A 23,945-nucleotide genomic window follows, 5' to 3' on the forward strand; every position below is an offset into this window, starting at 1 on the left:
ATAGAAAGGGAATTGCATATATTGAGCTTTGTGGCATTTCCAAAGAAATGTTATTTTGTTGGTCAGCAGCACTAAGTTCCGTGTAGACAATGAAGAACAGGGATAAAGGGATAAACAAGCTTGTGATGCCAAAAAAAAGAAAGAAGATAGATTCTTTCAAAAAACAGATTTGGCTTGGTTGAGGCTCAGGGCCAAGGGAGCTGTATCGTAAACAAACAATTAAAGCAGGGTGTTTTTCTAGCTTCTTTCACTCAGGCAGAACCTTCTGTTCCGACCCCAGCCGAGCCAGACTGCTGATACATTGAAAGACTATTACAGTAAACTAACAAATAAGATATGGTGACATAAAAACAAAAATCTATAACAATTTCAAACAATTTATACTCCATACCAATGCAAGTAAAACTGCAGATTCACAGTTATACTTTTGAGTTGGATTAATATACTGTGTTTTTTTGGTCATTCTCAGACAAAATCAATTAGGACAGCTGTTTTTCATTCATAAAAAGGAAAATAGTGTGGATTTATAGAGAGAGAGAGAAACTTGTTGGTGCAAAGCAACAGAGGCCAGAAGCAAAAGTAGTTGCCCAGTTGTGGTCTGTTTAATGGGTTGGCTGTTGAAGGGTAACTGCTGCTGTGGTTGTTTTAGGAAGGTCTACCACTATTTATCTTATATTATAATATTCAGAAATGACATAGATTTGTTAAGACTTAAATCACATTTACTTGTTTCTTGTGTTTTGCTGAGAAGATAATGTGCTTTTACCCCAAAACATACCATACGCTTAACACACTTCTATGCCAAATACATCACACACAAAAATACACCTGTAGCTTCCCTTCACATCTTTAGCAACATTTTAAAACAACTCATATTTTTGTGTGTAAATCCCCCCCCCCCCCCCCCCCCCCAACTCAATGGATAATGTTGTTTATTATTATTCATCAATCTAAAAGTAAAACTTTAAAGGTCCCCTCCATTTGACTTATTTTGTAGGGGTATGTGGGGGAAAGCACTGGTCAGGCAAAATGGCTGCCGGCAGGCTCTTTATCCATAAGGAAAGGTAAGACAGCTGGTGTCGGGCCCAAATGCCCACAAGCAGAGACGAGGTACAAACCGTTAAGCACTCTGGTGCTCTCTGAAGAGGAAGTGAATTAGCTATAAGTAGCTGACAGAGCATGTCGTTTATCAGACATCCCTGACAGCATCACATCCTGTCATTAACAGTCATTTCAGATTCTTACATATCTTTTTTTCCTATGATTGCAATTTAGACATAGAAAAAAAGCATCCACATTACTGCCCGACGAGTTGATGAGTGATTACTTCTTCTTTGGCTGTGTGGGGTCAGACATCTATTAGGGTTTCAACTTACCCAATGTTCTACTTCATTGCTAATTTCTTCATTTCAAAGATTTGTTTCAGAGGAAGTCAGTAGACATGTGACAGTCCGTCAGATTGAGTGGGGTCTCACAGGGTCAAGAATTATACGTGTTTTTTCTAATGCAGAGAAAAATGTAATGGCTTAGTGGCCATAAGAGCAATACTCAGTGCACTTTACTCCCCCACATTACGTTGATTATATTGCAAAAACACAACGTAAAACGCACCCGGAAAGCCTTCCCAGCTCTGTGCTGTGACATTTCATTATGAAAGTGATGGAAATCCTCTTTTCCCCTCAAACTTGAAATGCAGGAATCCTACAGCAACATGGCCTTTGAGTGATGCTCCTCTTGATTTTATTCACTTTGCTTGGCTTCATTCAGTCTCATCGAGTGCCTCTTCAAATGTTGAAACATCAAATGACTCAGCTGGGGTCTTTGTCAAGTGTGAAATCTACTGATGGAAGTTTGAGAGGGACAGTTAGAGTGCGCTATCCTCGATGTAAAGTTTGAAATGCTGGTGACCAAATACAGAACCTGATCAACTGTTAAAGGGGAAAGGAAACACCAATTACAGTTATAATATTCCGGTAGTTTATTCATTTTACAATGGATATTGATCGTAATATTTATTGTATATGATATTACTCGCCAAAAGAAAATTAATTATCCGCCGGCCGGGTGGGGAATTCCGGGACCAGGCCGCCGCCGTTAGGGGAGTCCCAAATGGTGACGTCACTGGCTGTGTTTTCGCTCCACCGAAAGTCAACACAACGTAGCAGATATGGCAGCGATGGAGGAATTTTGCAATGAGATCGACGTTTTGAACGATGAATTTGACTATTCGTCGGGAGATGACATTGATGTGGAAGCATCTACAATTACCAGGCATCCCATGGCCTATGCTTATGAACCGATTCGGTCGAATAGAGTGGCATACGATCCGGAATAAAAAAATTAAAAAAACACAATGCTAACAGTGAGCCTCTGAATTAGCCCCGAGCGAAAATGCTAACCTATTACTGCACCGATAGCTCCCTTATTACTTATCCTAGCCGCACATCCAACACATCGTTTATGATCGCAAGGAGACACAGAATCTAACGGTGCCCACCTCAACACTGGAAGATACAAACTCGCGAGGTTATCCACAAAAACGTACATCAAAACAAGTGGCGCTAGGTACTAACATACGCCAGGCTAACGGCTTACCTTCCTCATTGTCTGGTCTTCAATGGCATTACAACGATAAAAACGATGATGTAGTTAATCCATAGGTTAATATCCAATGGGGCTGTGTCCCCTTTGAAATGTTCTGATAATCTATAAGCAATACAACTGCAATTCCGTTATCTGCTGTCCGCTCTGTGCTCCGTGCGCTCTGGGTCCTGCAATACCATCCATCAATAGCAATACTAGCCTTTTTAGGGCTGTTTTCGACAGATGAGCGTGTGTATGCCAGTTTAATTAGTTGAGCTATAGAACACCCCCAATTCTCTATTGTGCATCATAATAATAGCTACCATTTAGTTTGGACGCGATTGCGTTAATTAATAAGGTCACACTGTGTCAGTAAATACATGTGTGAGCTAGTAATCTGGTAGTGCTGCAATATTTACCTCTCTCTCGGCAGCTGAAGCAACTCGTTTGGTGGCTCGAACTTCACGTTTGTTGACACTGTCATTGTCTTGCGCGGCCGACGTGCTGGGACGGTCGGTGTTCCCGACTGCATACGTTGAGAAATCGAATATTGTGGGAACAGATCCTGGCTTCAAATCCAATGTTTTGTATTGAACCAGGCATCCAGACTGGACTTTGAGCAGCTTCTCATCCTTTAGTGGCATCCTATGGAAATGTACTTCTTCCTTCTTTGTATAAAATCCATTTGTGCAGCCTGGGGCAATACAATAAACTCCTGACGACGACCGTTTTCTTGTAATGTAAACTACTGGTGCATTGCACGCCATGTTGTTTGTTATTGAGCTTTGGCCCAGGAAGCCGTACCCAATCAGTGACGTCACTGGAAAAGTCCCGGAGCAATGGAAGCGCCCATGGTCATTAGGCACGTATTTCAAAAAGTAAATTCGCGTATCTCGATCGTTTACATTGGAAATAGACTAGATAAATACATTTCCTAATGGTAATATTGTCGCATGGAAAGCAGTTTGAAAAGTGTTTCCATTTCCCTTTAACACAAAAAAAAATGCAAGATTTGAATAAATGATCTTAATTATTGTGTGTCTGTTATGAAAGCTATAGCTTGTCATAAGGCGTGTTTGTCTTGTTAAGCGCAAACATTTTACCTGGTAACTGTTTTAAAACATAAAAATACAGGTATTTACATCGATGGTTATCTTGTGTAATTATCCAAGATACTCTTTTTGTTTCCTCCTTTCTTTGCACTAATAATACAATTTTTTCTCTGTTCCTGTTCCTGAAAGTATGCATCTTATTTTTGGATTCTGGGCTGCACAGCCGCAGTGAACAGGCCTTTGCTGGGTCATCAGATCAGTGGTACGTCCCTTTCATACAGTACACCCCGTGGCAAACACTCGTGTCCACAAATGACATGCTGACAGTCATCCTGAAGTGTGCCAACCCCTGCAGATGGATTTGTCTCCTCCTACTCCATTCGAATAACCAATCTTTTAGGGGAGAAGAGTCTACAAATTAACTTCCTTACCAGGTTTGGGTTTTTTGAGCACCTGCAATAACATGTCAACGGCAAAGCTTTTCTATTTCTATTCACAAAGCTCTGACCATTGTTGATTCTCGGGTGACTGAAAGGTGATGAGGGCGTAGTGGGAGGCGACCCTGACCCTCAGCTTAACTCTCTTCTGTAATTAGGTAGATGGGTCCTGCTACAAGTCTTAATGGAGGGCCGCTCCCTCACTCAAAATCAAAGGGTTGTGTGACCACACCAACATATTTAGCAGAAACGCTTGTATTTAACCCATCCACTGACTTTGTTTGCAGATGCTCTCTATCATGGCACACATGTTTAGTTAGGACTGTAACCTTAGACATCTTTTAGTTAACTGGGTGTGTTTCAAACAGCTGGACCAGGAAGAAGTTATGGAATTTTGAACTGCAGAGCAGACTGTCGTAAAATATCTATTTGTCTCTTGGCTCAGCTTGTGTTTAATTTTAAAACTAGGCTTTATATTCCTTGGTCAGAATGGGTAGTCAAGCAAACACACCTTTTATTATCTCATTTTCGTCTGCGGTCGATACAGAAACTACAGCAGGATGTGGTTAAGGATGAGAGAGTTTAGTCTTCACAGTCTGTGGAACCTGTAATCTGCTTTCACATACTCGCCGAACATTCCAGGGCTTCAGCTTTGTAACCTTCTAGCATTGCTTTGAGTCGTGTCCAACAGCATAGCAAAGGCCCCTTAACTTCAACACTGTGCCTATCCTTTTAGCCCTATTCTCCACAGCAGTTTCTGTGTGGTTTTCCCCCTCCCACCTCGTCCTATTCTGGGATGTGTTCTTTCCTAAGCGCTATTTAGCTAGGCCCCCAATTTCACGAAGCAAATTAAATGTTTTATGCTCTAAATACATGTTTATGAAATTTGAAAACTTTCTGTAGCATTCCTGAAGCAAGCCAACACCAAGAGAAAATTCCAGAGCCTGAAGGAATTGTTCTGGGATTATCCAGTCAAAGCCTGACGGGTTATTTCCTGACGGGTTATTTCCGTATAAATGTAGAGATCTTTACAGTTGGTTTGATTTGACATTTCATAAAAATGATACTAAAATAATTGTGCTGCAGACCCAAACTATGTTTTCTCTCTACTAAAGAATGAATTAACTGTTTCCCTGTCTGGTTCCAGACCTCTGTTTTTCATATCCCATTTATTTGCTCAGTAATTCAACCAAGCTAATCTGAGTTTTTTAGATGGGATTAACAAAGTTATCTTTCTGTTCCAGAGCCAGAAATATAGTGGTAGAAAATGTGTCATAAAATTGGCTACAAGCGTGGGTGAGACTAACTCAGCTGTGCAGGTCATCGTAAATTGACCCATCGAATTAGCAACAAACACATGACTCATTTTTTCACTGCGGTAAAAAAACAACTCAACTAATGAGGTGACTAATTGATGTAGATTGGGCAGGAGCAGAGGCTGGCCTTGGTTTATATGTTTGATTGGATGTTTCCACTTTTGTAAAGACACAGTTCATACTTAGTGAACACATATTAAGGATATACAGTAGATGTGTGGTTGTGGTTTGCTGTAGTGTACATTTGTTTGGATTAAAATAAATGGGAACAAAATGTAATCAAGCAATGAGTTCCCTCATCAGATTCACAATAATTAGATCCAGTTGGATTTTTGATTTATGCAGAAATGACATTCATGGGAATAATCACAGTTTCACATTTTGTACTGCCATATAAATGACATTGCTTAATATTTTTTTCTCTACAATATTAGCTTTTAACTTGTATTACTTGCATGTGAGATCGATCATGGATCGTAAAAGCACAGGCTTTCATTTGCTACACAGTTTTTTTTTGTATTTACTGAAAACTAAACACTTTGAAAATCTATCGTGGGAGTGGACGTATAAGAGTTGATGTAGTCATCCTTAAATAGCATGCATTGTACATATACCACAGTCTGCTTCATATACTCTATGCATTTATAGTTCTGGGTGTATTTCGGTTTGTTTGATTTTGTGACTTTTCTTGGTACGACTGCTTTAGAATAGCTGATTAAAACTTAAAGCATAGCTGATTAATTGTGTTCATCATGCAGTATTGATTAGATAATTGTACTAAGGAATGGTTGTGCATCTACACTTAGCCAGAGGCCAGTCCATGGATCTTGTGACACAGTAATCCAATTAACCATTTATCTACAGGCCCATGCATACCCACTCTCAGTTTCTCTTTCAATCACTCACACACACACACACACACACACACACACACACACACACACACACACACACACACACACACACACACACACACACACACACACACACACACACACACACACACACACACACACACACACACACACACACACACACACACACTTCATACGACAACCATGAGGATGTTCAAAGGTGACATTGACCTTTGTTTAATCTGTGAATTCTTCCTTCCCTTCTCAAGTGAGCCCTTTGCCCTCTCCAATTTAGCGATTTCTCCACTTGACCATTCATGACCCGTGTTTTCTTCTTAAGTACATACAGACAGGTGACAAAAAATGACAACATTTAGTGTTGAGTAACATGGTGGGCCATCAAACCGTTTAAGTGCTCTTTCTTGATATTTTTCTTTTACAAGAACTTCACTTGGAATAAACCCCAGGCCTCCAAAACATTGTTTTCCCTCCTTTGGTGTTTTAATGAAGGTGGAGACAGCATACTTCTATCTGACATGTTGATCAAAAAATGTCACATAGGTATATGGATGGGTTAGGAGACATTTGCCCCTGGGCACAGACATGTAAAAGCCTCCGCCCACATTGTTAACAGTTGTTTCGCAGGATAAAACAATGTGTTCATGCTTGGGATGGATAGAAGCTTAAAGTAATCCTTTTCTTTCAGATCCACCCCTCTCAACCATTTACGTGCTTTTTCATGTTCGGACCAGTTCAGTGATTCATAGACTTTATTCTTTATAATTAACTTTCATCATAAATAAATAAGTTATCTGTTAGTCACCTAAGGATAGTTTATGTTGCCATGTATACTTACATAGAGAACAATTATGGCATTGTATTAATTACATTTTTTATTTTGCACTAAAAAGTAAAAAAAAATGTTTTTTAAAAGAAAGTCAGACTTTTATTTGTTTAAAAAGCAATAGTGTTGAGCATCACGGGACTTTTTGGTTTACATTTTTTTAACCTTTCAATAAAATGTGATATGGATGTAGAAAAATATCCATCCAACATAATTTGTGATTTAGTTGGAGTTGCTAAGTGATTTTTTTTCACAATTATGTAAGAGATTAAATGATTATAAAGAACATTTATTTTAGACATGGCTTTGAGCGTGTGTTGGTTGTTGTGTGTCAAGGTTGTCCTGGTTAATTTAAAAGGTCCATTCTGTGTATCTGTATGGACAGAGGAGCAGTCCACGCACCAGAGTCATAGTTATCAAACCATAGATTGATAATAAACCTGGTAAACATTTGGAATACTAAACATGCAGCTGCCAAAAATTGCAATGTTCATTTTTTGTGAGCTGTCTAATATTTCTCAATTAAAGAGTCCCATGGATGTGTCATCGTCCTTCGTGCTAACAGTGGGGTCAGTGGCTCTTTAAGTTCATTTCCCTCTCTCTTTGGGTGGTGGGGGGCGAAGGGCAGCTGTCAGCTTTTACGAGCCTTGTTCCCTGGAAAAAATGTGTTCCAATCCCTTATCTGAAATGCTAATGAGAAGCACACACGAGAGGTGGGGACGGGTTGGAGGTTGTGGGGGTTGGCTTTCCGTGATGGATGACAGATGAAGAAACAGAGATGTCTGCCTTTCTTACTCATCCCCTAGCCATGACCTCAAATTAATGCTTCTAAGAAGAGCTTCAAAACTGCCATTTGCATTGCATACAAAGTTCTATGTTTGTGTTGGACATGTTAAAAGAGCCAAACTAAGGCAGATTGGATCTAGGCAAATTACTCAAAGCTTACACACCACTATTTTATGTATACACACTACTTACAAAGTGATACAATACACTTCCAGTCAAGGCTACACTAGCATCTTTCAGTGTATGCCAAGTGGGAAATGCTTGCTGGGTATAAATGAATGTGTTTATACATGCATTATGTCTTCCTATTTACATCTGTATGTTAAATAGCATTTCAGAGACAAAAGGAGAGATTGTTTTCCTTTGTTCGATATACTCTCCCTAGCTTTCTCCCCCCATGCTCCCCAATTTTTCTGTCATGCTTGTCTTGAGTGAGCCCCCTGAATGTTGTAAATGTGATGCGAAGTGATGCCTGTGGATGAACCAAGGAAAAGGCCGCAGTTTGAAGCCAGGGCCTGGATTTGGAAAGTGAGCAGAAAAGCTGGAACCTAAAAGTGTGGGGCAGCTTTTAGTGAGCGCTATTGTTCCCTCATAAAACAGCTTCACAGTGTTCACTGTATACTGTATAAAGAGTTTGTTTTCATGACATCCTCAGTCTTAATGTAGGAAATCTTCTCTATTTTTGTATAATTGGCAGTAGATGACAGAGTTGTTGTGTTGTGGGTATTGGAGTTAAGTGCCACCTGTTGTTTAGTGCAGCTTTTACTACTCCTGGGTGTGGATAGGGGAAACATGTTAAGTGGATCTAAAGCTGGCTGAATCTAAATTAACGTCGCCACAATTAAGGAAAAGCAATGTTTTCTCAGCCTGTAAAAAAGGCTGTGGATGTCCACGGCTTATTGAAATGCGGAAATTGTTTAACTGAGAAGAGCAAAGTGATGACTTTGTTTCATACATGTTCTTTGGTTATTTGCCATGCATTTATGTCTTACATAGGTGCTTTGTTAAACACAACATTTCTCGACAACATTCTCAACATCTTTTGGTTTATCAAACTGGCAAGACAAAGGGAACATTCCTGCTGGTTGTACTGTTATGTCAGAATCCTAACATGTATCCCTTCTTGTCTTTGCAGGTGAATCCACATTTCTGGAAGACCACGGCCGTCCTGCTCCAAATGTAAGTCTTCATCTCTGGCCTTTTGTTATTTCCCATTTTGCGCCTTCTCTTTTATCTCAATTTCTGCTTTTTTGACCTTTGATTTCCCCCCCCCCTCCCCTCTCTGTCTCTGATGTGCTGCCCTGCGTTTCCAAGCCAGTCCAGTCCAGTCAGGATAAGGGTTAGGTCTGTGTGAAAGATCTGCGTGCAAACTCTCTCTAAATACCAACTAGACCTGGCTTCAATGCTACAGTAATGCTCTGAACACACTCCCTCTCACACACACACTCAGCGCTGACACAGAAGCCTTGTATTCCTCCAGCTGCACGTCTGCATGACCATCTCTTCTCTAAACTCTCTCTTTCTCTCCCTGCCAGCTTCTTTCTTCCCCTGTCTGCCCCTTGTTCATGTTCTCCTCCTCTAATCAATCACCACTTCATTTTCACCTCATTCCTCACCTATTTGATCCCCTTCTTCATCATTATTTTTTTTACCCAGTTCTGATTGAAGAGACGCTGGTGATTTTCCAGGTCTGGGCATAGCATTTAGCACTTGGCTCACCTTACACTTGTGACATCAACTTTGATCTATGGTTTGTTTGTGAGCGGCTGTTCGGTAAAGTCACATCTGGGCTTTGTTTGTGAGTTATGTTTACTTTGAAAAGCTTGTTCTGCCACTTTACAAAACCATGCCACCACAATGCTTGTTTCATAGATATAACAGAAGTGTTATTTATGTGCAACAAACTGTGGTTGACACTGTTGTTTGAATTTCTTTGAATTTTCCCTATACCAGTTTATTTTTCATTTGAACAAACTTATTATGCTTCACTTGCAACAAGCTGAGAGTGCCAGTTCACTTTATGCAAACTGTTGACGCCAAGCTCTCAGTATTTTATGGGCTTGTAGAAGTTTAATTTAAATTAAGTTTAATAAATCAAAAATAGTTTCCATAATTTTTCCATTGAAGGCAGAACTGAGAGTGCAACAGCTTGACTGTGTCCTGAGGCAATTCTGAACGATTCTGAGTATTAACTCTCTTATACAAACACAGAAGCCCTGGAATTCATTTTGACAAAGAAAAGTGTGATTTGTAATGGAAAGGAAAGTCTCAGAGAAGCGGAGGGGGCTAATAAAGATGGACTACTTTGTAAAGTATGTCTGTAGTTTTTGAATAAAACATGTTCAGACATTGACTGACAAATTGACATACCCATCTGGGTCACCTTTGGTTATTACTGACGGCTCACAAAAAGTAGTTTACATATAGCAACTTTCTTTTTTATGGGTTTTTTGCCCCAGGTGTTGCCTATTAGGCTAGAACCTGGCCGCCCTATGCTTAGACTGATGACGCTTGTCAGGGCTTTTCACGGCCTGAGGAGCTGCAGACAAGAATCAGGGCTGAAAACACTTGCCATCTGCTGTATAATTAACTATAACTATTTGATTTTGATTACAGTGATTATTCTCCTAAAAGAGCCTTGAATTGATCATCAGTCATAGAAATGGCAATAAAAGAGGTTTGGTAATGTTGCAAATCCAACAAGGAAAGTGAATAAATTATAAAACAATTAACTTTCAATCCAAAAATAGTAATGGGCTCCTATTATTGTGAATGTTTCTGATGGCGGACTGGGACTAAAAATCATCCCGGGAAACTCGACCGGCCGACCGGCCCAACTCGGTACCGCTAGTCAATTGTCAGGGGGGGGGGTAACTTAAAATCAATAAACTATTCTTTCTCTCTTTCTTTTCCCTCTGCCTGTGTGATTTGACATTTAGTAGCTTTAAAGGCTTTATTAAGTACATGCAGCCTCCAAAGACACTGACAGGGCCCGCTGTAATTATAAATTAGCTGCTAACTTTGATTGATTCCATATCTGTCGTCATCTCATCTTCCAGACATGCTAATGCCATGTCAGTGGCAAGAGCTACATCAACCACATCTCTCATTATGTCAACAAGCTGCTGCAGCTGAGATTGATCTTCTATTTCAGCAGAGGTCGGTCGGCTGAGGCTCTGGCAAATGTAGGGAAAGATTAGAAATTGGGTAAAAAGCTCAACGTAAAATGAGAGTGTTTGGAAAAACCACGCAGCGCTTAGAATAGAGTTACACATCTGTATGTGTATGGCAGCATGACAAGAATGTCCTCTCGACATTTCTACATGTGTTTAAAATGTGATTCTAAATATCACTTTATGGAGCACATTTCCTTTCATTTTCTTAATTACTTTAATGCAATCTTAAACAGAACAAATTATAGCTATCCAGTACAATAAACAGAACCAATCAGATACATTTCAATCTTAAAAAACAGCAAAAAACAACAGTAATGCACTTTGAAGAGTCTTGGTGATGTTGTGAGCACATATTTCCCATAAATAATGAAACCAGAAGACAACACAAAAGACCTTTGCATTCAGAAATGTCCTAATGTATAATCCAATGTCCATGCAAGCTTGGTAAATTATTGCTTATCCAACAAAAGCATTTCGATCTTCATTTGTCACACATATTAAGTGTCTGTATTCAAGTGTAAAGGAGCGTGAGGAAATGTAGTCAAAGTTTCCCATTTCCTCCCAGCCATTGGAAATCAATTTATCTTCATTCACATAAACATTGTGAATGGAAACTCCGCTGTCACGGCTACTTAGAGCAGTGAGACTCCCTCGCTCCTTTTCCGAATGGGAGTGGAGATGAATGGATAGATCATTAATAACAGGAAGTGCTGAGATTCTCTACTGTACCCTGAATGAAACCTTAACATGCTGCTCTCCTCTTCGCGTGGGTTGAGCAGTTGACAGTAGAGAGCAATGAACTGGGAGCAAGGCTAACCAAAAGCGGCAGGGTGCAGGTTAGCGGTGCCGGTGACGTACTGCCGTGGGTTTCCAGTAACTGTAGCAGGAAGATGGTTGTGTATGTGCGGTGGTGGTGAACCAGGACATGTTCTCAAACTGGCTGTTATATTATTTATTTGGCAGAATTCTTTGGGTGGTCAAGCCATGAGACAGAGACTATAGTTTATGTATGTTTGTTGTCTCTTCTCAAAATATCTCAAAACAGCTTGAAGCATTTAGAGGTTTTAGTGCAAGTGTGTGGGCATGGTGTTAGAAAAGAAAGACACTGAGAATGTGGAAGGAAAGAGGAAAAGGTGCAGAACTACTGTGACAAAGTCACTGTGGACTGACGGCATCGGGCCTTGTAATATTGCACATGTGGGTTTGCACTATATAACAACTTCCTTTTGCACAGAAATAATGTCACTCAGCACTTTAGTAGTGAACCGTTTGCACTTTATTAGCGTGATTGCACAGTACAGTTTGACATTGCATATTTGCTAATTTTTACATATTTTATACTAATTATTGAGGTAGTATTTATGAAATGATTAAACCGTATTAATTGGAATGTCGTCAGATACTGGTCGGGTCCTCGGCTCCACCTGAAAAGAGAGGGGAGTTAGCGAGAGCACCGAAAGCGCCAGAAGTGGGATTTACCAAGTGAGGAGGTGAAAATGACGAGAGAAAAAAAGAACGCCCAAAGAGAGGAGCCAGATGACGGTGTGGCTATGCAACCCAGTCTCACGGCATTTCGTGTTATGGTCACGACATTTAATCTATTGATTCGTGTTCACCAACACGATTTTCCCCTTTTTTTCGTGTCACACAGAACGATTTTAAAAGCAATGTATTTCTATTGGTAGTATGTTTCGTGCCTGCAGCACGTGTTTTTGTCCGTTCGGGTCGTGGAAGCTGTGGGGTTCATAAAAACATGTTCTTACTCAATATCAAGTCACGATTATTGTTTTTATTTTAAATCGTATAATTTCGGACTTTTTTTGCCGTCTGTGAGGAAAAGAAATGGGGCTCAGAGCCTCAGAATACTGAAATCTGTATTTTTTTAATCTTTTTCCTTCTAATTTGTTATTCTTTTCTAAATAACACACTGTTATTTACTCACCAATAACACACAATTATCCTTGTTTTTATTTATTGGTTTAATTCCATAATCTTGGGCTTTTCTGGCGTCTGTCAGGATCTGAATTTCAAAATAAAAATAACCGGAAACAGACGTAGGACATTTGGAGCATCATTGCGATACACAGCCACTGAACTGATTACCCAAGATCCTCAGCTATGGTTTAAGCTCGCTGATTGGATGTTCTTGCCGCAATGCATGTAGGGATATGGTGTTAATGCAATATGAAATTCGAAAAACTTTTTTTTTTAAATAAAATAATACTTTATTCCGAGTGTTCTTGCTTTTCTCTTTGAAAGTCATCACATAACGGCATTGTAATACACGGTTCGGCTGCATTACATATTACAGATCTGCGGTAGTTCTTTATTTATAGAGCCCTGCTGAGAAGACCTTTGGAAAAACTGGAAGAAATGCCGCCGAAACTGAATACTTGACGTGGATCATAAATATATCAACAATTAAACAACATCTTCAATTTCTGTTCACACAATACGTCTCCTTGCAGTATCAACACTAATTCGACTGACTTTTACATTTGATCTAATTCGTAGATAGGTTATATTTACACCAAAACGGTGCACAGCTGCTATAAGAGGACTTGTAGTTTTTAAAGATATTACTGATTTTCTTTGAATATAAGAATGTAAATACTGAGTCTGAAATAGTATAGCAATATGCTGTAAAATTATGTGAAAACATGCATAAAACTACTCATCTTCAGATGTTGTACATAAGTGTCCTACACTAATAATACAAAGTTATTATGGCCTTGTGTACCTTGTGTGCACCGCCTAGTGGTTAAAGCACGTTATTGAATTATTGTTTGTATGTGTTATATTTGATGAAAAAAATATTAAGAGTACATACTTTCATAGGGGGAAAGTAGAAGGTCAATTATAGAAATATAGAATATAAAAAATCAAGAAAATACTATAAGTGATCTCTACAATAAAACAGTTTAGTGCAGGATGTACAAAGATATTAATAGGAGGATGTGCAAAACAGAAAAACGAATTAACCTTTATTTAAACAATAATACTTTAGATTAAGGTCTTCTTTTAAATAAGAAAAAAGCTTTGGGGGTATCAAAAGATAAATATTAAGCCTGACAAAACGTCTAATATATTGCTTTCCTGCAATGTTAACTATGTTGAAGCACTTATTTTAACTGATACACATTCATTATACTCTTATGTATGTAGATAGTATAAGAAATGTGCAGAATATGACAGTTTAATGATGGAGGTATACACACATATTGATAGATGTCTTGTAATGCACTGTTGAGGAACCTCAGCTGCGACCCAAGTTTTTCATTCATTGCATAAACCTTAGAAAATCTTGAAATCTTGAAAGGGATGTGCAAAATAGCCATAATATACAGTCTTCAATTAACTATTAGTAGAGAATAACGAGTAATGAATATACTTTATTAATCGTTTCCATTCATGTCAATTGCAGATACATGTTTAGTCTTCTCAAGCACCAACTATCAAATATCTCTCCTGATTGTTGGCACTTGACAATCACCTTACCTGAATTTTACTCAGGTGTAACTAAAGTCTGATTTAAGGGTTGTTTATATTTCACATAATTAATCAGAATCTGCAAAGTAACTCAAATAAATGTAGTGGAGTAAAAATACCAGGTTAACCTCTGAATTGTAGTGGAGTAGAATTACAAAGTAACAATGAGCTGTCATGTGGGTATATATTAATGCTGCGCATTATGGACACAAGCGATTTTCACCCATTTATTAATTATATGTTTTACATTTGATAACACCAATGTGTTTAATAATGGCAACTTCTAATTGTGGGGAAAACGTTCAGTAGAGACGTCCCATAGAACATTTTGCGAAACACAATAGCCAGCATGTGTAGTTCTGGGGGGGCGTTGGATTCCAGTTTTGGATAGTCTGGTGTGGTTTCGTTCCATTTCACACAGCTGTTTGACGCTCTGCGTAACCTTACGGGGACTGTAGTCCTAAACGATAGCTGGGGATTATGGGTAGTGTAGTGTCTTCGGCCATCCTAAACTCAGAAATGTTTTTCGCATTAACACCATATCCCTACATGCATTGTGACTAAAACATCCATTCAGCGAGTTTAAACCATAGCTGAGGATCTTGGGTAATCAGTTCAGTGGCTGTGTATCGCAATGATGCTCGAAATGTCCCTTAAAGGCCTACGTCTGTTTCCAGTTATTTTGAAATTCAGTTCCTGACGGACACCAAAAAACCCAGAGATTATGGAATTAAACAAATAAATAAAAACAAGGATAATTGTGTGTTATTGGTGAGTAAGATAACAGTGTGTTGTTTAGAAAAGAATAACAAATTAGAAGGAAAAAAAGATTACAAAAATACAGATTTCAGTATTCTGAGGCTCTGAGCCCCATTTATTTTCCTCACAGACGACAAAAAAAGTCCGACATTATACGATTTAAAATAAAAACAATAATCGTGACTTGATATTGAGTAAGAACATGTTTTATGAACCCCACAGCTTCCGGTCTTCCAAGACCTGAACGGACAAAAAGACGTGCTGCAGGCACGAAACATATACTACCAATAGAAATACATTGCTTTTAAAATCGTTCTGAGTGACACGAAAAAAAGGGGAAAATCGTGGTGAACACGAATCAATAGATTAAATGTCGTGACTATAACAAGAAATGCCGTGAGACTGGGTTGGAGCTGACCAGGGGGCCACGGCTGGTAAATCAGGGGGCAAGTTTGAGGTACTGAAGGAGATGATGAAGTTATTCCTGCAGTATGAGACAGCCAGATTCAAGCGGGAGGAGTGTCGTTTGAGAAAGATGGAGCAGCCGTTTTCACGGATACAGGAACAGGTTTCCCTGATAAAAGAGAAAGACGACTCTCAAGGCTCGACGGGCACTAACTCTGATGCTGAGGCAGCACAGATCCTGGCGGAGAACCGGAGATTGATGCGAGAGCAGAAACACCGGGCGGAGTGGAGACACATGGAGGAGAGAAAAATGACCAAGATCAATAAGTGTCGCAGGAATTAGGTACTGTTCTCTTTCGGGAGAGGAAGGAGGAAATGTGACAAAAGTAACTTCGTCACTGTGGACTGACGGCTTCGGGCCTTGTTATTGCACATGTGGTTTAGTTTGAAAGTGTTTCCCCTCCCGTTTTGTCTGTGGCTGGTTATTGGGTTCACCTGGTGCCCTATGTTGTCTCCCCCCCCCCCCCCTGTGTCTTGGCCTGATTAATGTGTGTGTATTTAGGCTCTGTTTTTCCCTGTCAGTGGACAGGTGTGTGTGAGATCCTTGTGCTGCTGACTGTGTTCAGGTGGACAGCAATTGAGGCTGTGAATCATGTGCCCATGATTTGAATAAATGCCCACACCGGGTTATATTTGAACTCTCTCCTTGCTTGGTCGGGCCGCTCAACGGTCAGTCTCACAACTATAATCTCCTCAATCTCTACTAGATATTGGCCCGCCAGCATCAGAGCTGTAAATACCATAACAACAGTCCAGAGCGCCCAGAACTGACACAGTGGAAATCAGCCCTGTTACATAATACTTTTTTTCCCATGTGGATAGACTATTGACAGAATCCCTTACTGGCACACACTGCGAACATTTCTCACAGTGTGCAAGAGAAACCTTAGCTCCACAGAGTGGGAACAACAATAGCACAAACTCAAAGGTTGCCCTTTCACTGCTGTCAAAGCCGACGGGAGATTTGGACTTTTGATGGCATCTGTGATGTTATTCTTGTTTTGTACAATACCAGGCTGTTTGAGGTCTGACACAATCATTTGTCATCATATCAGCAGGGAATGGTGTCCTGCAAAACGCTGCATGTATTTTATACGGCTGATTATTGTGACAAGCTGAGAAGTCTGTAGTTATTTGGCAAACAGCGAGGAATGTAGGACTGCCGTCCAAGAGAACCATTTACTATCTGCTCTAAATCTTTTCCCAAAACTAAGTGAAATTCCAACCATTGATCTTTTTTTTGTGTGTGTGTCCATCCATCCATCCATCTTCTCCCGCTTATCCGTGGTCGGGTCGCGGGGGTAGCAGTTCCAGCAGAGAGCCCCAAACTTTCTTTTCCCTGGCGACATCAACCAGCTCTGACTGGGGGATCCCAAGGCGCTCCCAGGCCAGCGAAGAGATATAATCCCTCCACCTGGTCCTAGGTCTACCCCTTGGTCTCTTCCCAGCTGGACGTGCCTGGAACACCTCCCTAGGGAGGCGCCCAGGTGGCATCCTAACTAGGTGCCCGAACCACCTCAACTGGCTTCTTTCGACGCGAAGGAGGAGCGGCTCAACTCCGAGTCCCTCCCGGATGACCAAACTTCTCACCTTATCTCTAAGGGAGACACCAGCCACCCGGCGGAGGAAACCCATCTCGGCCGCTTGCATCCGCGATCTCGTTCTTTCGGTCATGACCCATCCTTCATGACCATAGGTGAGGGTAGGAACGAAAATGGCCCGGTAGACAGAGAGCTTTGCCTTCTGGCTCAGCTCCCTTTTCGTCACAACGGTGCGGTAAAGCGACTGCAATACCGCTCCCGCTGCTCCGATTCTCCGGCCCATCTCACGCTCCATTGTTCCCTCACTCGAGAACAAGACCCCGAGATACTTGAACTCCTTCACTTGGGGTAAGGACTCATTCCCTACTTGGAGTGGACAGTCCATCGGTTTCCTGCTGAGAACCATGGCCTCAGATTTGGAGGTGCTGATCCTCATCCCAGCCGCTTCACACTCGGTTGCGAACCGATCCAGTGAGTGCTGAAGGTCGCAGACCGATGAAGCCATCAGAACCACATCATCTGCAAAAAGCAGTGGTGCAATCCTTACTCCACCGAACTGCAGACCCCCCCCCCCCACGACTACGCCTCGAAATCCGATCCATGTATATTACAAACAGGATTGGTGACAAAGCGCAGCCCTGGCGGAGGCCAACCCTCACCGGAAATGGGTCCGACTTACTGCCGAGGACCCGGACACAGCTCTCGCTTTGGGAGTACAGAGATTGGATGGCCCTGAGTAGAGACCCCCTCACCCCATACTCCCGCAGCACCTCCCACAGTAACTCCCTGGGAACCCGGTCATACGCCTTCTCCAAGTCTACAAAACACATGTAGACCGGATAAGCGTACTCCCAGGCCCGCTCCAGGATCCTTGCGAGAGTAAAAAGCTGATCCGTCGTTCCACGACCAGGACGGAATCCGCATTGTTCCTCCTCAATCTGAGGTTCGACAATCGGCCTGACCCTCCTTTCAAGTACCTTGGAGTAAACTTTCCCGCGGAGGCTGAGTAGTGTGATGCCTCTGTAATTGGCACACACCCTCTGATCCCCCTTTTTGAAAAGGGGGACCACCACCCCGGTCTGCCACTCCTTCGGTACTGTTTCCGACTTCCACGCAACGTTGATGAGACGTGTCAACCATGACAGTCCCTCAACACCCAGAGCCTTCAGCATTTCCGGGCGGATCTCATCCACCCCCGGGGCTTTGCCACTGTGGAGTTGTTTGACGACCTCAGTGACCTCCCCCCGGGAGATTGGTGTTGATCCCCCGTCATACTCCAGCTCTGCCTCTAACATAGAGGGCGGAGTTGTCGGGTTCAGGAGTTCCTCAAAGTGTTCCTTCCAACGTCCCAACACTCCATCAGTTGAGGTCAACAACGTCCCATCCTTACTGTACACAGCTTGGATGGTTCCCTGCTTCCCCCTCCTGAGGTGTCGGACAGTTTTCCAGAACAACTTTGGTGCCGCCCGAAAGTCCTTCTCCATGTCTTCTCCAAACTTCTCCCACACCCGCTGCTTTGCCTCGGCCACGGATGAGGCTGCTGCCCTTCGGGCCTGTCGGTACCTTGCAACTGCCTCGGGAGTCCCCCGGGATAACAAATCCCTGAAGGCCTCCTTCTTCAGTCGGACGGCTTCCCTGACCACCGGTGTCCACCAGGAGGTTCGAGGGTTACCGCCCCTTGAGGCACCTAGGACCTTGAGACCACAGCTCCCCGCCGCGGCTTCGGCAATAGAGGCTTTGAACACCGACCACTCTGGTTCTATGTCCCCAACCTCCACAGGAATGCCCGAAAAGCTCCGCCGGAGGTGTGAGTTGAAGGCCTCCTGAACTTGGGCCTCCTCCAGACGTTCCCAGTTCACCCGAACTACACGTTTGGGCTTACCAGGTCTATCCAGAGGCTTCCCCCGCCACTCGACCCAACTCACCACCAGATGGTGATCAGTTGACAACTCCGCCCCTCTCTTTACCCGAGTGTCCAAAACATACGGCCTCAGGTCCGATGATACGATAACGAAATCGATCATGGACCTTCTGCCTAGGGTGCTCTGGTACCACGTACACTTATGAGCATCCTTATGTTCGAACATGGTGTTTGTTATGGCCAATCCATGACTAGCACAGAAGTCCAGTAACAAACCACCACTCCGGTTCAGATCAGGGGGGCCGTTCCTCCCAATCACGCCCCTCCAAGTGTCTCCATCATTGCCCACATGTGCGTTGAAGTCTCCCAGCAAGACTAAGGAGTCCCCTTCAGGAGCCCCATACAGGACTCTTTCCAGGGTCTCCAAGAAGGCCGAATACTCTGAACTGCTGTTGGGTGCATAAGCACACACAACAGTCAGAGTTTTCCCCCCCATAACCCGCAGGCGTAGGGAGGCGACCCTCTCGTCCACTGGGGTAAACTCCAACAACGAAGCACCTAACCGGGGACTTGTGAGCGGGCGGGTGTGGGGATTGTGTGTGTGTCTGTTTTTTAAATGATATCTGATATATAAGACTGTTTGACAGTAAGGGATGACAACATGTTGCTTGTGACACAAGCTGTCAACAAAACTTGTGTAAGCTTGTGTAAGAACCTGTGAATTATTTTTCCAGTACTCCCTACCTCATCCCGGGGCGATGTACATTATTTTGATATTGTGTTAAACCGGTTCAAAGGATGTCTGGTAAAGTGCTCTGGTTCTGGGAAAACAGTGGGATTGAAACTTGTCTGACCTGTGTTCAGAACTAAACTGTAAGTTTGTATTGCATCACCAGTGCTATCTTTTTTACTCCTAGACTCTCCGTCCTGTTGTAACTTTCTCTTTCTTTCTACTTGGCTCTGGAAAACATTCAGAGAGGCTCTCACTGTTATTACAGAGCCTGTACTTGGGTGGGACTGCTGCTTTTGGAGGAGTGTACGTGTTTGTGTGTCCGTGCTGAACTCTTCTAGGAACTAGTGTCTGCAGAACCAGAGCTAAAGTGGGCTAAGATTATCTAAATATTCATAATAATTTCAGGTCAGAATGAGGAGAAGGCCAATTGTGTGTACACTAGCCACCGCACGAGACAACAAGCTAGTTAATTCAGTCAGTCAGACGTCCAAATATACAGTCTGTAAGATATTCAGAAACTCCCCCTGGGAAAAGTACAATAACCATTCCAGACTGGGAATGGTGAGAATAATGTATTACAGCTACATTGTTCCCTCCATCTGATTTACAGAACAGCTTTATTTGAAGGGATGAGGGAGAAGGGCTTTTAAGAAACACAAAACTGATTTGCTTGTTTTTTTTGCGCTAGATCTCTATCACTTTAAAAAAATAAATATTCCAGATGTCTTTTAGGTGACCTGTCTTCCTTTCTGTCATTCTTCCCGTAATTATTTTAACTGGCCTTCATTTTCTCTCCCTCTTGTTCTCACTGGTACATTCGCTCGGATAGCCTTCATTCTTAAGGGGCCGCTTGTGTAAACCTTGTAGGCCCTTAGGGATAATTACCAAATTAGTGCATTCTTGCTGCCCTCGTGCAAAAATGAGTCATGTTCAATACACATGACAGCTTCAACTTCCTCCTTCAAGCGAGCAACGTTTTACTGTAACAAGTCTATTTTGTGTGAAATTTCAAATGACACACACATCCACTTTAATTGAGTCATGACTTAGCTACTTATTTAAGAAGTCATGAGGTGTGTGTGTGAGTGTGTGTAAAACATGACTGTGTTTCGTTGGTATCGTTGTGCAAAGAAGTCAGCACAATCTCTGATTCATTCATCACCATTCATGCCTTCACGTAATCTTTGAGTGTGTGTGTGTGTGTGTGTGTGTGTGTGTGTGTGTGTGTGTGTGTGTGTGTGTGTGTGTGGTGTGTGTGTGTGTGTGTGTGTGTGTGTGTGTGTGTGTGTGTGTGTGTGTGTGTGTGTGTGTGTGTGTGTGTGTGTGTGTGTGTGTGTGTGTGTGTGTGTGTGTGTGTGTGTGTGTGTGTGTGTGTGTGTGTGTGTGCGTGTGTGTGTGTGTGTGAAAAGGAACACAGTGCAGGGTCAATTGAGTCTAGCCCCAGGGAGGGTAGATGTGAGAAACAGCAGGTCAAAGGTCGCAGGAAAACAGGCTAGAGAATCCAGTCAGAGCTTGATGATTTTCCTTGATTTTCTTCTTTTTTCTCCTCAACATATCAATTCAACAGTTTGTCATTATGTCTTGACATACTTGTGAAAACCATAGGTTGCCTAACATCAGTGAAAGTAACATATATCAAGAAATTCAATATATAGTTTATATCAATAGTTTATATACCTTTTTGTATTCTATCCCTTTATATTGTATGTGGTTGTGTGTTTGCAGGTGCTCCCGTTCCCCAGCCAGGTGGTTTATAACCGTGTAGGGAAGTGCGGCAGCCGGACGGTGGTCATCCTGCTGAGATTACTGGCTGAGAAACACCAGTTCAACCTCGTCTCCTCTGACATCCACAATAAAACACGCATCACGAAACATGAACAGGTAAGAGAAAAGAGATGATGGAGCAGTAGAGGATGGATTCAAGAGTCAGAGGTTTAATTGTATTTATAATTTATATTTAGTATGGTTGACATGAGTTATTGTTGCACTTTCAGTTAACTGTAGAACATCCTCAGTTTATGGTAGGTAACACTTACTTCATGTGGAAATAGCTTAATGGGTTTCTCGGTTGCACTTAACTGTGTGGTCACTGTGAATGTAACAGCAGCAGAGGCTTCTTCCTTGTGAGAACAAGGCTGAATCATCGGGAATCTCCTTTTATAATTTCCTAGAATGTCCCGAGGACATGAGGGTTGGCTTTTACAGAGGAAAGACTGCTTTCCTTTAAAAAACCGCAGCCATTCAAGACATTAAGAAAAGCTGACCAGTGCCAGTGATAAATGGGTAAAGGGAAATGCCTACACAATCTTCTTCCCATTACTTTTTCCACTTACGTGACAAAAATCAATAATGTAAATAACGATTTCCGACTGCATTAGGACATGATTTACTGGGCAAGGCATGTTTTGATCTACATTGTAGTTCGGAAGCCCTCATTTTGAAGGGATAGAGCATCAACTGTACTAAAGTTGAATTAAGCAATTATGCAAAATGCAATGTTATTGTAAATCTACCCCTTATAAACAATAGTTGATTTTAGACTTAAATATTATTCCAGTAACTGGTATGATAATATCACCAGCACAACTGTGGTTTTCTGTTAATGTGTTATGTTGTTTTAGTTTTTTTATACATTGAGAAATCTAAACTTGTTGTTGAGGAAAGATGAATTTTACTACGTAACATACTGTCAAAATAGTTATTAAAAAAAAAGGACAATATTTTCCCTAGAAATGTTGTCATATTTATAGATTTACCAAATGAGTGCAGCTATTGGGTGTTTCACTACGGAAGTTTTACCATGCTCCAAAGAGGCTGCTCTCTAGTTGACTCTGACCTTTGACTCTCCCTTGATTTTCAGCAGCAGTAAGTGAATGCATACATCTAGTTCCTAAGAAGCAGTGCAGGGCATTAGCTTCTTCAAAGGCAATTCAGCTTATTGCGTTTTTCCACTAGCGCAATGTTTCTTTTAGTCATAGAGAAAATGACCTAAATCTGTTGGTGTAGGAGTATTGCAGCAATGACTCACATCCTCATATCCTTTAGGGAAAAGCTACTGCTAACCACTTTTGAATTGTCCGCAGATGCTAAATATGTAATATCACTGACCAATGTGATGTAAATGTTAGGCCTGTATTGAAACGGCTGCTTGTTTGTCCATTCATCAAACCCTGAAACGCTTGCTGCAAACACAGTGGCAGAACACTATTAGACTCATTCATTCTCTGGACATAAAACATCTCTGTGAATGGACCCAAGCAATGCTGCTCAGAAACAGTGTGTGCATTCCAGTGGCTGTCTAAGAGTGTGCGTCTGTGCTTGTGTTTATGTGTGATTCTGTAAAGTGTAGCTCCGTCTTTGTGTGTGTACGTCTGTGTGTTGACGTATGCAGATCCAGACGTGGGTCGCCTAAGTTTAGAGATGCTGGTCTCATCAGTTGTGGTTCTGGCTCGAGGCTGCAGTTTCTTGGACCGTTTTTTCCTCCTGGCTCTCCTAGAAGTCCGCTAATGGGTTTGCTTGCTTGATGCCTTGTGCGTGGGTTGCCAAAAAGTGAAGGTGCCTTTTTTGTCTGGAACTTTGCGGAGCTTTTGCAGATTTGTGGCGTACAGTGACGCATCTATCCCTTTCAGTACAGGGGGAACAAGCTCAGTGGGAGAGACAGGTTTGAGACATTTCCTGGGAAGAGAGAAATCTTCCTTAAAAACATCCAGAAACAGAAAGACAGCTTCTCGATTGTAAGTGTGTCTGCGTTCATGTGGGATCCTGTTTCCTCCCACTCACCAAAAACATTAACCAACACACATTTGCTCTTCCGCTGTGAACATTTGTATCTGCATCACAAAGCCGCAGATACGCAAACACCGAAATGTAACTGGCCCAAGTACAAACAAAGATTTTAAACAGTATTTCCCTACTAGCATCTCCCCTGCTACACTCAAAGCAACAATTTGCCTTTGGTTATTTACACAGTTGGATTTGGCTCAAGAAGAAATTGAAGTTTGGTTAGTGCTCTTTTTTCTTATTTTAGAGTACAGCTCTCCATCCCTTTT

The 23,945-nt window shown here is 41.8% G+C and overlaps 1 protein-coding gene across 1 annotated transcript in view; it reads left to right on the plus strand.

Moving 5' to 3' along the window:
* usta (uronyl 2-sulfotransferase a) overlaps positions 1 to 23,945 on the plus strand; it is a 58,686-nt gene that overhangs the window by 21,851 nt on the left and 12,890 nt on the right. Inside the window, exons 2-3 of the mRNA XM_034076400.2 lie at positions 9,008 to 9,051; positions 21,622 to 21,777. Of these exons, the coding sequence (XP_033932291.1) occupies positions 9,008 to 9,051; positions 21,622 to 21,777 (200 nt within the window). The remainder of the gene's footprint in view (positions 1 to 9,007; positions 9,052 to 21,621; positions 21,778 to 23,945) is intronic.

The sequence above is a fragment of the Pseudochaenichthys georgianus genome, chromosome 24, assembly GCF_902827115.2.
Source record: "Pseudochaenichthys georgianus chromosome 24, fPseGeo1.2, whole genome shotgun sequence".
NCBI lineage: Eukaryota > Metazoa > Chordata > Actinopteri > Perciformes > Channichthyidae > Pseudochaenichthys > Pseudochaenichthys georgianus.